We start from the raw sequence: 15420 nt of genomic DNA on the forward strand, positions 1-15420 counted from the left end.
ATAAAATATTTCTATGAAATGGAATTTCAAATTTTGTAGACATTTTTTCTAAGTTAACCTTTCTAAAAGTATCTTCCACGGAAGATTGCAAATTGATAATTGCTAAAGCGAAACGAAAAAAACTTTCGAATAGGATTGACATATAGAAATTACGACACCTGTTTAGGAAATGAATCCCCAAATTTTTCGTGCCAAAAACCTCCGGAAAGAAAACGAAACTCTTGCCTTAAAATTTAGGGATACTCGGCTGTTCTGATTTCCGTTCGAATTCTATTTTCTTCCGTTTTAAAATTTTAGCTGCTCCGAATTCCGACAAATTTTTGCCGTTTTCAAACCGGGTAGCAATTTGCTACCGGAAACCAATACAGAACAACCGTTTTCAATCCATACGGATTCAATTTTCGTTTTCAAATTCGAACGAATATTAGAACTGTCGTGATAGATCTCGTGTCACACTTGTTAAAAATGCCTCCTTTACGTTAACTTCGGCCAAGAGTGAACCGACAGAAATCGGTTTCCTAAATGAAATGACCTAAAGTCCATCGGGTTTACACCTTTATAGTTTTATTGTTTGAAAATAATTTAAAGAGACAATAATTTCACTTCTCTTCTTGTAAGTAGTAAGTGATTGAGACGCGTGTATCTAAACGGCAAACGAAAACGTTTCACAGGCTGACGATAGGAAGCCAAACAAGATAAAAATGATCCTAGCCAAACGATGCAATTTAAAAAAACAAAATGCCGTAATTCTTTTTGAATTCAATCCATTTCTACAAGGCATTTAATTCGAATTAAATTACTTATAAAGCCTCTTATCGAATGTAGGTATCAAATCTGAATGAAATTTTGAGTTCGAGTAATCCGCTTAAAACCAAATATTTTGTTTAATTTGAATTTCTTTCTAATTTTTTTTTTTAAGTCTCAGGAATTGAAATTTTTCTCATCCAAAATATTCAATAAAATGTCAGACATGTATTCCCCTGGAAAAACATTCCTAGTGAATTTTAATTCACGATAAATCATTTACTTTGACGAAGTGCAAAGCTTTGTGGATTGAGTAACGGGTGTTTTTATTTTTTAGAAAATAGGCATTGACAATTGCATTTTTCACAAGAATCAGTCTTTTTTTTCTTAGTTTTGCTTATCGATTTGAATTTCTTTAAGTACAGGATATGGTATATGGATAAAATCAGAGATAAGTTTTTTTTTCAAGTCTTATTTAAAGGTTTAAAGATAGATATCAATTTACAAAGAAATATTCAACATTCTCTATCATGACTAAAACAACAAACAAAAAATACATTCGTAATTTTTAACTCTTTTTTTTACGGCAGTTCTTATTTTTAACGTTGTTTTGATTCTTTTTTTTTACAATTACATCATTATCTTCTTGTTTTTATATTTATTTCGTATGATAAAATGGGAATAAAATGGTAAAAAAATGTCTTATCGCTATGGAGAGGCATTATTTGATATATGAAAAAAAAAATATGTTATTAACAAAATTGTTATTATTGCTTATGTTTCGGTCCGTAAATTGTATTATTCTTACTTTTTATCGTTCTTCATATATTTTCATAATATTTATGTATATATGTATGTGTATTTATTTTCTTTTTTATTTTTATGTTTATTATTTTTTTTGTTTTGTTTGATAATGCGAATGTTATGTTTTACAATTATATTTTTTTAAATTGTGTTTTCTTATTATAAAAAAGGAAAAAATAAACAAACAAAAAATTACCTATATTTAAAAACATTTTACAACAAAAATATATTTATATAATAAGAATATAATGTATATGTTTGCATATAGAGTTTTTTTTTTAACTTAAACGCAACATAAAAAAATGCATCACAAAAAGAAAAATATGTGTAAAAAAAATAAGACACAAAAGAATGTATTTTTTTTTTTTAAATAAAGAAAAAATCATTTTTAAAAAATATGGAATCATAATGTAAATACAATAGTAATAGTAACTAATAATTATAATAGTAATAATAAATCTAATATATAGTTACATGGTAAACAACAACAGCACGCAATTGCTTAGGTAAATATATATATTTGTTTTGTTGAAATAAATACAGAAATCGATTTTTTAATTGTTTTGTTTTAATTTTTGTTTTGTTTATTAAATAAAAGTTAATTAAACTTAAAAATAGTACTTTGTGACAAAAAAAAAACTATCATTTTATCTGTTTTTTGGATGTTCCCTTTATTATTATTGATTTTTGTTTATAAGACAAGAGATGCCGGAGGTTTTATCATTTTGGGACATAATTTTCTTGAAGGAACCAATTTACTTTAAGGAACCAAAAAACCAATCAAAATGGACAATTTTGCTAAGGAATCAATTTTCCCATTAGTCCTATTATACTTTTTGTGAGGAACGGAAGTAATAAGTTCATTTAGTGTTGGTTTAAAAAATTCCATATTGTTCCAGTGTCCTTGTGCGCTTACAAAAGCACTTTTTTGTCCTGAAGGGTGAAGCTTTGTGACTTTAATTATGAATTTAAGACGCAGAAAGGACTCTAGCCAAGAACTCGGCGAAAATCAACTCGTGAAAAGTTATCATATGAACAAAAAGTTAATGCCGGCTCTAAGGCAGTGCTCAAATCTTACTCTCCCTTTTACTTTGGGATAGGGTTAAGTTTTAAAATATTTTGACCTACCAGTTTTTGAACTCCTTAAATACGAATTCTTTAGCATGTTTCTTTTTTATAGGCCAAACAAAGCTTTGAAGCGAATAAGCTCTCTCTAAAAGAAGCAGAAAAACCTGAATATGATAGAAACACGAGGTTTTTCGATCGAAAACAAGAGTTTTTTGAAAGACCCAAAATTCCAATAAGCCACTATAAGTGCGTCATGAAGATTTGTCTTATAGACAAAAAAAAGAGTTGATAGCAACTGATTAAAACTAAGGATAGCATCAACTTCATTACTGACGAAAGTATAGTTAAACGACAGCTACAAGTCGAAAACTAAGCTAGAATGTGATGTGACGTGAGTAGAGTTAAGAGGGTTTCAGACTATTGTATTTGATAAGTTATATTTTTTTGTTCGTAAAATTTAAATAAAACCATAGAAAATGTCCTCTTAACTAGACTGATACAAATGTTTTTTTTTTTTAATTTATTGTTATAAGAAAATGCTTTGTCAAGTTTTCCGTCGATTCGAAAACTAAAGTCCCAGATGATATTTGAAATATCCTCCAGTGCCTGCACTATTATTAATTTTTCTTATTTTTTTAAATGCACCTCCTTGTCTATTAAGTTCTAACACCAATTTATACATACCTACTTCTTAAAACAAAAACAAAATCAAAATGATTGATTAGGGATAGTAAATATTTTGTGACAAAGTTTTAACTTATAACTTTTATATATTTTTTTTTTACTTAATTTAAAACAAAACTTAAAAACAAAAAAAAAAACCTAAAATAAAGATTCTTCCCCCTCCCCATTGCCGAACCGTGTTGTTTTTGTTGTTGTTGCGTGGTCAATGGCACCAAAGTCAAACTGGTGTTTATTTATTTTGTAAGTTGTTGTGTGTTTTTTTTTAGTATTTCTTAGTTTGTGTATTTTTCAATTTTATATTGAACACTAACAAGATGACAAGAGAAAAAAAAAACAAAAAAAAACCTACACCCATTCCAGATCATATTAACTTTCAGCCTGTTGATTTGTTGTGAATTCGGTGATTCCATCTTGTTCCATTGATTCAAGTATATCGGTTACATAAGCCGCAACATCGGTATGACTACGTTCACCCCGTTGAATAAATGGCATTTGTAATAGACGGCTATATTTGGGGCGTTCACTTTCATTTTTAATTAAGCTGAAATCGAGAAAGATGTTTAAGATACAAAACAATAAAAAAAAAACTGCTCATTAGAATGTAAAAATATCTTCCTTCTTAAATACTCTGTGACATTCTGTTCGCCGATAGAAAATAACTTTTTTTATCTAAACTTGAACATTTTTCTGGTAGTCAGAACTACAAAAGATTGTTGCGGGTAGTAAAACAATATAAAGCTATGCAATCTAAATGATATTTGTTGACATATTTTGCAACATCCTTCTGCCATTCCTAAAACCTCTAATACAATGATCTTTTATTGGAATCGAAAATTGTAATTCGTCTCTCACATATTGGAAGCCAAAATGTATGTATTTATGTCTGCTTTCTGTAAGTCTTTCACGAAATCTTCACTTTTTTACACCGGTCTAAATTAAATTCAAGTTAAAAATACCATCTTGGATAAAATACAACACGACCGACAAAGTTGGTACCGGCATACTAAAAAGAGAACCCAGTTTAAAAGAGGATAGAATACTACAATCCAATACAATCGCAAAAAAGAGGCAAGCTTAAAAACTCACGTAGAAAACAAATGCAACGGCAACTGTATTCAGTTTACCTGAAGCAAGCAATAATTCAAAACCGGCAGGCCTGCCGACGTTATGGAACCCTACATGCGGAGCCATAATACAAAGCATACAATTGGAGAGTTTTGGTCTTACCCTAGATCATGATTGTTGCGTAAATGGGGCTGAAGAAATTAACGATACAATTCTTTATTCGATGGAGGCCTCGCTGTGTCTTCATAGAAAAATTGTTCGATTTATTTATTATTATAAGTATTATTACTCTCCGTAAAATGTAAGTACCCATTTTGTAATTTAGTTGCTTGGTACAAAAGAATCTATGTTGTAACAATTAGTAAGTCACTCCAGCAATGAGAAATTGACATTCCAAGAGGTTTTTATTCGTTTTACAAGCAAAGCAGGATCTCGCTTTGTTATTGTAACGCTAACAAATACAATAATCTGATCTGGATCACGGGAATAATAAAACATAGCTATTATTACAATTTATGACAGTCAATATCATTCTTAATGATCAAAACCTTTGAAAATTGCGTTTCTAAGAATTTAATTTCAACTTTTATCAACTATCAATTGACAATCGCAACAGCGGTGTATAAGTAAGGGTACAAAGGTTGATAACATTTAATGGAGAAAAAAGTTTTTGAAACTTAGTGCTATAAGTAAGTTTAAAAACTTACTGCTATAATCACATATTCAAAGTGAATGCTTAAAAATAAAAGATTTCAGGGAACTCTTCCGTCATCTATGTATATTGTTAAGCAGTAACTGCAGGAGTTGAAATAAATCAATTTAAAAAATTGAGAGTTTCCTTCAAGGAACAATAAAATGCAAAGAAAATTCAATTAATAATGTTTGTGATGTACTAATGTACCTACCCTGAATTTTTGACTTATTTAAATGTGATATTTTTGTTGAAAATTTAGAATGAATCATAATGAAAGATCATTATGAGTATAATAAAATGATATTTTTAAAAATATCATAATAAAACTTCTTCAAAATAGAACAGAACTTTTTCGCACATTAATATTTATAACATTCGAAAGAGAGATTAGCTGAGTCGTAAACGCAATAAAATGCAAAATCACATGCCTGTTTTGCGTCAGCAATTTTATATTTTTTGTTTTCTTTTGAAAACAGTTGATAAGCAAAGGGTAGCTTCTTTAATGATTCAATGTACTTTAACGTCGCGAAAGCAAGAAAGTTATTTCGGATGTGATTTTGTTAGAATGAAAGTTGATTTATTCAAATTGAAAACAAAAACAATTGCCAAGATCTTCTTCAGCATGTAGTCGCCATTCTATTTAACTCATTCCAGATTTTTTGTTGGGTTTATTTTGATCTTGAAGAATTTGTTTTGCTCCTCAAGATTTAAAAATAGTTCAAAATAAAATATTGCAACTGCAATAAAATCGGTATTAGGTCTCAATTCACACTAAACAACGCAATTAGCTACAAATCAAAAACATCCAAAGAGAAATATAGAGAAAAAGTCTTATGTTTCGTGCTTGATTTTCCATTTGGGTATACATATATCCAATCCACTGATACGAGCTTTTGTTAAAGCTTTCTTAACCCTTTGTTGCCCGGAGTAATTTTTTCTCAAAAAAATAAAAAAAACGTTGAAAAAACTTTAAATATTTCTTGAATGTCACGCCAGAAAAAAATATATCCATTGTACTAGTAAATGTCATTATATTAGTTAACTTCTGAGCTAGGTAATTGCTGATATATTTAATTGGGAAAGAAAGTAAAAAAATAAAGTTTAAAAGGTGGTTTCCTATTGTAACCACCGGAAAACAAAGGGTTAACGCACGCAAATTGTGCAAATGCAAGTTTGCCGGTTTTTACTCAAAAAATTCGTCAGATTTTAAATTTCCCTCCTTATCATCGTATCATGTACCAATTTTGTCTTCATTTACTGTCTTGCCTAGATGAATTGCAACATCAAAGTTCAAAAATAGCAGCTTTCACAATTTTCAATGAGCAAATAAAAAATACACAAATACAAACTACATATATCAAATTTTAAAGTTTTTTCCTTTATCAACTTCATTATAATTAAACCTTAAATTAAGACTTTTTCCACGAAAAATAAAATTGTCCTGACTGTTAATAAAGAAGAACCATCTAATTACAAATTTAATACTTTGATTTGTCAAACAAGCAAACTATTCACAATTTTCCTGTGGTAACTCACAATCCTTTTTATCTTATATTAATTCAACCACCTTCTTCCCCAACATTAAATGACACCACATCCTCTTCATTGTCTCAATCTTACACCTTCCTTCCACATCCACTGTCAACAAATCTGAGATTTTCTTACGATTTTACTTCCTTTTTACACCCTTCGTACCTATTCTAAAAATTAAATTAACTACAAATACTAATATATACTAATAAACCCTAAACTATTATTAGCTTTCCTGTCCAGAAACCTATTAATCTCTCTAAGTGGATGTCACTCCTTCTTAATCTACAGCAAAAGCCAAGCTATTTAAAATTTGTTCTCAAAAAAATTAAATCGAACGAGTGTCTTGTCTAAACATAAACTAATTACTCATTTAAACTTCCGAAAGCACTTTTGGTTTTGTCTAATGAATCACTTCCTATAGTAAAATATACCTAACAAAAAAAAAGCTTTCATTCATTTTTCTCAACTTGAAGCTTTTCAAAGCTTTAAAATATTCGATGCATCATCAACACCTATAAAGTTGTTCTTTACGTACAACTTTTGCTGCACGAATTTATATATCCCATATGGTCTAGTGGCTAGGATATCTGGCTTTCACCCAGAAGGCCCGGGTTCGATTCCCGGTATGGGAAATTCTTTTTTTATTTTTTTATTTTTGTTTTTAATTTTTTCAACTTACCACGTATTTACAAAGTCGACAAATTCAACAGAGAATTCCATTCCATTGAAAGATGGTTGTAATTGAGGCGCATCACCTTGGACAACCTTTTAACAAAAGAATACAAATCAAAAAACTCATTTGTGATTTCTTTAAATTAGTTTACCTGGCATAACTGCTCAAAGACTGAATCCCATTTTTTGTATGGGAAGTTTCCAGTTGCAACTTCCATCAATGTGATACCCAATGACCAAACGTCACTTCGGACATCATAACCCTTCGCTCTTTCGGGATCAATCCTCTCGGGCTATCAATAAATAAATATAAAAATCTCAAAGTGACATGGAGAATAAAAATAGATCTCACCGCCATATAAGGCCGACAACCAGCATCCTTTGTCTTGGCTATTGAATCGACTAGCTGCCCAGAGATGCCAAAGTCACACAACTTTATATCACCTCTTTTATGCAATAGAATATTACTCGGCTTAACATCTCTGTGGATTATTTTCAATTTTTCTTTAAGATAATTTAATGCATTCACAGTTGCAACAGTTATTTTGGCCAAAATTGATTCGGGAATTCGTTGGCACTTCCTTTCATAAATATATTTATAAAATTTATCCAAAGATGTATCCATTAGTTCCATGCATATCCAACAATCGCCTTCTTTGAAGAGTGCCCCAAAAAATTGCACAATAAATGGACATTCATTTGATTTCATTACAACTTCCAAATCCATGAGAAGTTGTTTTTGTTCCTTTTCGTCAACTGTGGAACGTATACGCTTTACAGCCATCACAAAATCGGTTTTCTTAAAGATCATTTTATTAACAGCACCAAATGCACCACGACCAATTTCGCCCAAATCTTCCATGTCATCTGAAGTGAATTGATAGACATGTTGACCAAATTGTAGATTGCCAGAGGCTTGGATCTTAATTCGTTCGCGGGTCTTGTCTGGCAATGGTGCTGGCACAACAGGTCCATCGGCCAGACTTAGTGTAAGCTGTTTTTTTCTTTGGGGCTGTTCCCGTAAGTGGAGACTGTTCAGACTCAGTTCACCTGGTGGGTTACGAGGTCGGGCACCTAGAAAAATATAGTAAATTAATTTTGCTGCTTCAAAGTCTGCTAACAAAGTCTCTCAGGTTCTATTACGTTTTGTAGGGCTTGTCACGGCTTCCTACAAAACGTTATGTAAAAATTTCACTACACCCTCAAAATCTGAATTTTGGAAAAAAAATTGTTATTTTTTCTTTTCTTAATTTCAATCACCACAAAGATACATGCATATATTCTTACTCCATGTTAGTAACCTTGAGGAATAAAATTATGTATTTCGAGAAATTGTTGTTCCCTATCTGATGACTTAAGAATCTGTATTGTTGGTGTATGTATTAAATGTTTAGAGCTTCCTAGGCTATAACAGAAAGTTTGTTCAAGATGGTTTATTTGTTTCCATCTGTTCAAAGATGCACTCAAACGACAAACAAATTTGCGACAGAATTCATAAAATGTATCATAAACTAAACAATGATCTATGTATATTGTATGTATGTTATTTTATTGCCAAAGGTGTTTTTTATGATTATGTTATGGTATGGTATTATTATATAAAAAAAACCTGCATTGTTATTAGACTTTATTTTCCGATGAACATAATAGTGCTCCGGAGTGAAAATCGCATACTGATCGAACTTAGCTCATAAGATTAGGGGTTAAAATTGGTGTAAAAATAATGAAAGATCAGTTGATACTAAAACTAAAAAAACAGGCATTATTTTAAAAATAATTACACAAAGGGGAGAACCTTTTGAGATTCTATTGTCGAAGGATACGGTTTTTAAAGAGGTACTGTCAACTTTGACACAAAATTTTCTGTTGGTGAGGAAAGACTTTATGTATTTAGAAGTTTTGGGACAGACACCCCGATTGATTCTTTTTTTAACACAAGGTGAATGTCTATGCGATCGAAGGCTTTTTCATAATCGAGAGCAAGGATAGGAACATTGTTTTGTGAAGATAACACGTTGGATACCATCTTATTCAAGTGGAGGAGTGCGTTCGTGCAATCTAACCTCTTTTTGGTTTGAATGCTACTGGTTTTATACTTATTAGTTTTTTTTGATTCAGCGAACCAAAGACTACGATTAGCCAAAAAATCGGGCGATATCCATCTACTTTATCAATTTTTGTATGTTGGCTTTGGAATTGGTAAAACACATGCTGTTTTTTAACTTTGAGGAACGATACCTTTATCCAGCGTGTTATTATAGAGTGAGATTAATCTAAGTTTCCCTAAATTTGGCAGGTTTTTGGTTATGGGATATGATATCTTATCCCGACCAGGTGTTTTACCTTTTAACTTTGATTGAAACAGCTTTCGAGTTCTAGTGAGGAAATATCTTTCTCATTATATTTTGCCGATAGTTGGAGGGTTGGGTACCAAAGCTAATGATTCACTTTTTTTAAGTACAAAGCTAGGGCAAAAGTTAGAGTCTTTTGAATTATCTTGACAAAAATATCACTGATTTCATCTATTGAATAAATAGGACCTTTTGGGGTTGTGATAGAATCTTAGTTTCTTATAATTGAGTTTCCTGTAGAACACCTTATGTTTTGTCAAACATTGCTCGTAGAAGTTAGTTTCTCTTACCTTAGCAAGTTCTTGGTTCCACCATGGAACGTTATGTTTGTGTTTAAAATGTAATGTTTGTGGTATCGAATCATTGGCAGCATGTAAATTATACCTCAGATTATTTATTTACGCAAGGATATGGTTCTGCTGATCACCTAAGATCAACTTTGTCTTTGAATAGATTCCAATTGGCTTGTTCAGTTTTAAATTTTGCAATATGTATTATGTACATATAATCTAACTAGTGTTAGATTTTAGTAAAAATGGGGAAGTGATCGCTGTTATGAAGACCATTTAGAAATAACCATGATGTTCTGGGTAGAATTAGCACTGAACAAATGTGTAAAAGAGCAGAAAAATAGGTTGGAGATTCATCGTTTAAAATTGCTAGGTCGGAATTTGTAATGAATTCTTCAAAAACAGAGTACATACCAAGAATTAACGTTACCAGTAAGAATATAAGGCGGATTAGCTTGCTGAATGATATTTTCAAGATAAAAAAATCGGATGGAATATAAACAGGTAATAAGTGGATTTTTAAGACTATAGCTATAGCTATAATGTTTGAATTTACTAGAATATATTTGTGAGAAATGTTGTTTTTAATAAGCAAACCAACACCATGCTTTGAAGTAATATTGCAAGGAAGATTGCTAAATTCACCAATGTATGGTTAAGGCACTAAGAGAGTTGCTTGGGTTGGAAAATGTGTTTCTTGTATGTCTGGATAGTGTTTTTTTTAGCAAAATATTAAGCTCTTCGATGGTGTTAATGAAACATGTTATACCTATTCTGCCCATAATCTCGTTAAGGCCCTAACTACACTTTTCTTAGTTCTGAGTTATAGAGGGAAACAGTAAATGTAATATCGCAAATTTCATATAAAAATGAAAAAAATCAAAAGTTCATTTTGAATTTTCTGACGTATTTGAAGACCTAGGCTAAAAAAATAAATGAGGATAAATCAGAGACAATGCCCTAACTCCAAATATGCAAAAAAATCTAAATCGAAAATTTTGTAGTTAGGGCCTTTACGAAATTATGGGCAGTATTCCTCTATGTCGAGGGAATCAAAACGTATCTGCTAAATTAGGCCCCAGGAAATAAGGCCCCAATAAAGAAATGAAATAAAGCCCCAAAAAATACACACAAAACAACAACAACGAAATTTCTCAAATTTTGGAGTGTTGTTTAATTTTTTTGGGCCTTGTATGGAAAAAGGTCCCCATTAAATGAGACCCCAAAACTAATTTTGGGGCCTTATTTCATTTTTCATAATTTACATGAATATGCTTAAAAAAATTGTCTTTCAAACAAAACTTTTTTGAAATTCCGCTTATCAAGGACTCAGAATTGGCAAAGTAGTGCATACTTTTGACTCCCTGTTGGTTTGCAGCAATATCTTTACATTGAAAAGCATTAGTAACTGTAGTATTGTAACTGTGTATTTAATATTGAAGTATAATTATAGTTTTTACGAAGTCGACACTGAATACATTTTCAGTAAAATTGAAATTAAAAATTATTCTATGTGTAGCAATCAACTGAAATACGTGTTTTATTAACGACACTACAGTAACTAACAGAATAGCTGAAATTTCACGCCATTTTTTCAGCTATTCTGTTACTTACTAATGCCTTTCAATGTAAACATCGTGTAGGAAATCGTCAGGGATCATAGAATAGCTGAACAAAATTGCAACAACTGTTTGAAACATCTTTGAAGAATAATTTTAAAAGTTTGGGGTGATATTTCATTACCTAAAATAAAGTTAATTATGAAAAAGAAAAATTAGGGTTTTTTCATTTTTTTTTTTAAAGTTCAAAACAAGTTGGGACTTTATATCATTCATATCATTTATATCATTTATATCACGATTAGACTCCTTTTAGCGGTGTTGTGTATAAAAAAGAGGAGTCTGATGATCGGATAGGTTTATGAAAATCCTGGAGTTTATTCTACAGTATTTAAATAGAATTTATTATACCCTAGACTAGTTAAACTGGGGTTTACAAATATGAGAACGCTTACCAGTTTGTTCCTAATTTTATATTTTAGGGAATTTTGTTTTTTTTTTCTTTTAACATTTTTATCAAAAATAAAACAATGGGCAGGTTCAAAAACGTTAATCTGTATCCACACTAGGTTGATCAACACGTTCAACATAGTGTCTGGCTACACGGTGATTTTTCAATCGCCTAAGCAATGAGTTTGTAGGCAAGAGGGATGAAGAGTGAAGGGGGCAGTAAAGTTCCATTGCTAAATTTTTCCTCTTTTTGACATTTGTTCCTAGAAAATGTAAAAGTGGAACGTGATTGGGCACAACAGTGTGTAGCCAACACATGTGTTTTTTCAATCGATTGCAAAATTAGTGTGTAGCCATACGTTCCAAATCGTCATACTAAACAGTTAAACATTTCCAAATTATTCTAACTGATGCATATAGGACATATCTGAGCCCATACATCAATTGAACCATTTTGGAAAGGTTTAACTGTTCATTATGTCGAATTGGAACGTATGTTGATCGTGTTGTTCAACCTAGTGTGGATCCAACTTTAGGGACAAAATATTTAGGTAATTTTTAGACCCTGATTGGTCAACTGTCAAAAAAAAATCCTTCCAATTTAGGTAACATTCTTGGAAAGCCGACTGGAAAGTTAAGCAAGAAAATTTTCCCTAAAAATTAGAAAAGTTTTTTGTCAACATGACAGCTGATTTTTTTAATTACAGAGTTAAGGTAGCAGAATTAAATATATTTGTGAAAAGAAAACGAGTAAAAATGCATTATCGGTTATAATTAATAATATTTATTTATTAAAGAAATAGAAAGAAAGGTAGGCCTAAAAACTCCTGGTACAAGCAAATGCAAAACCACCAGCATTCAGTTGGCCTTAGAAATGGAACAATACAAAACCGGGAGGCTTGCCGCCGATTTCTGAGGTCAACCCGGCGAACCCCACAGGCGGATCACTAGTGTGAAGCAGTTACGTGGGATAGTTATGATCCCCTCGACATAGGGTTGCCAGATATATTTTGACGAAACTAGTAATCGAGATGTAAAATCCCGGACTTTCCCGGACAAATAAGGACACAAAAAAGAGTACAAAACTAGGAAAAAAGGAATGCATAGTTTTATAAAAACAAAATAAAGGGAACAATCTTTTCTAAATTTAACTAAAAATCACATTTTTAACCCTTGTTCCCGTAGCATTTTTTTCTTATTTTTTTCACAAAAAAAAAAAGTTGGAATGAAGTTACAGTAAAAAAAATTTTTAAATTCCATTAAAATCCAATTGCTCAAAATTTTAAACGATTTAGAGCCAATTTTTCAATCTTCTAATAAACAGTCAGTTAACTGTTCGACGAATAAAGTTATTAGGCTCATAAACTATCAGATAAAAACATTGAATTTTTCAATCAAGAATAATTTATTCTAATAGAATAATTTATTCTAACAAAAAAAAAATTGTCAAATTCAAAAATATTTAAAATTAAACGTCATTTTTATTCATGATTGTTTTTGTTTTCTTGGGTTCCAATTTTTAGTAAGTTACTATTTAAGTTAGAAAATGGTCTTTTTGACTTAGCAATCGTTTAAAATTTTGCACCTTGAGTCTTACAATAAGGTACCTACTGTAATAAATAATAAAATTTAAATAAATTATTAAAATAAATTTTTGTTGGTCAGAGAATTCACTAACCAGTACCTCATACGCACATTTTTGAGTTTTGATTATATTGGAACAGAACACAAAAAATAATTGAGCAGATAATAGAGCAAAATAAAAACGCCTCGCTTTTAATGAACTCGATTCGTTTTTTGAATAAGGAATGAATTAAGAGTAGCATACAAAAAGTGAGATTTTTAAAGGCTTCAAAAGAGTACAATCCCGGACAATTGATAGAAACTATCCCGGACGTCCCCCACACAGCCAAAAAGAGTATATGTCCGGGAAAACCCGGACGCATGGCAACCCTACCTCGACATCGAGATCATAACAGCGCCGAGAAAAAGGAAGAAGATTTATTTATTAAAGTTAAATTTGATGTCCGCCCCATGCAATCTGTAAAATTCTCAAGTACCTATATTTCGAAATTTGACAATAATGGCGTATCCAAACTAATTTAGTAATTTTACTCAAATTTCCGTTCAGAAAATGACGTTACCTAAATATTTAGTCCCTAATATTTTCTGCACGTGCCTAATCTTTTGTGTACGAATAATTTAATCAGTGACTGTTAAATTGTCTATTTACCTGACAAATTATTTTGACGTTCCGCCATTTTTCCCAACAGCAGTAGCAAAAAAAAATTGTTTTTTTTTTTCTTTTTTTCGGTTCAATAAAATTTTATCGCAAAATTTTTATTGGCACACGCTCAAACTCAATCTCAGTGTAAATAAACTTCTTGGCCACTCTGCCCCTCACTTGGTGAATTGATGATGTTGGAGATTACCCGACGAACCGTCAATTGGTGAATTGGTACCCCCTTTTACCCACCGATGTAACCAAATGTAACCAACGACAACGAATTCAATAGGAAAACACAGAAAAAAAGAGAACTTAAGAAAAATTGTCGCTTTTCCGCATCAGTTTCTTCTTCGGCACCCGCAACAGAGAAAAAAAAGAAAAAAAACGGCAAAAACCACGACAATGAGGAAGTAAATTCACAAACTCAAAAGAAAAACTAAGCGAAAAAAGAAAATTTATAATCGAATTTTTATTTCTTTTTTCTTATGTTTTTTTTTTTCTCTTTTAATGGGTTCGTTCCATTTCGACGGCCGGGAGGATTGGTTTTTTTTTCGAGGTGTTTTCGTAGTTCTTTTTTGAGGAAAAAAAAGGAGTTTCCGATGAAAGTGGATTATGAATTTATGGATGGAAATATCAAATAAATGCACTTGAATAGATTTTGATTTGTTTGAGATAAATTTTCACAAAGAAAATTTGGTTTTTTTTCGTTTTGGAGAAAATTTTCTTTTTCAGTTACAGCACAGAGCACACACAAAAAAGCACACACTGCGAAAGACGACGAAAGATGCAAGAAGAATGAGGTGGTGTGTGGTGGATGATGGAGAGCGCAAGCAGCAGAAATGTCAAATTGATTATTTATCGAGTGTGGTGAGTTCATGTTTTTTTTTTGTGATATGGACGATGTTCATAGGGTATGGTACGAAATATTTTTTTAAAGTAGAAATAATAGAAAAAAAAATAGAATTAGCTGGGTTCCTTTGGCAACATTTATCAAAGGCCGTGTGTGAATTGCGTTAAATAGTTAAATCCGTGTTAAATTTTTGACACTATTGAGGTGAATACAAATTTTTCAGCTGTTAAAAATTTATTGGGCTCTGGGACCTGTTAAATTTGAGTTAAATTTTTTTCAGATGCTTTTGTTTAGTTTTTTTTTTTATTATTATTATTTATTATTATTTCATGTCAGAAAAGAGGCAGAGAAAAATATTAAACAATAATTCATGCAGCTGAAATTTTTTTTCACCTCAATAGTGTCAAAATTTGTACACTATTTAACGCA

At 31.1% G+C, this 15420-nt stretch overlaps 2 protein-coding genes and 1 non-coding gene across 3 annotated transcripts in view; 2 read left to right on the top strand and 1 right to left on the bottom strand.

The window, feature by feature from the left end:
- The window catches only part of LOC129919442 (uncharacterized), a 472931-nt gene that overhangs the window by 99962 nt on the left and 357549 nt on the right, over window positions 1-15420 (top strand). The window lies entirely within an intron of this gene.
- Window positions 2608-14521, bottom strand: LOC129919440 (dual specificity mitogen-activated protein kinase kinase 4). Its single transcript, XM_056000314.1, has 5 exons — window positions 14148-14521; window positions 7617-8338; window positions 7417-7557; window positions 7272-7357; window positions 2608-3841 (listed from the first exon to the last, which is right to left on the bottom strand). Exons 1-5 carry the CDS (start codon window positions 14173-14175, stop codon window positions 3667-3669), a joined length of 1152 nt encoding a protein of 383 aa, XP_055856289.1. The 5' UTR covers window positions 14176-14521; the 3' UTR covers window positions 2608-3666.
- Window positions 7153-7224, top strand: Trnae-uuc (transfer RNA glutamic acid (anticodon UUC)). Its single transcript has one exon. It is a non-coding gene; the product is annotated as a tRNA-Glu (tRNA).

The sequence above is a fragment of the Episyrphus balteatus genome, chromosome 4 (assembly GCF_945859705.1).
Source record: "Episyrphus balteatus chromosome 4, idEpiBalt1.1, whole genome shotgun sequence".
Lineage (NCBI taxonomy): Eukaryota > Metazoa > Arthropoda > Insecta > Diptera > Syrphidae > Episyrphus > Episyrphus balteatus.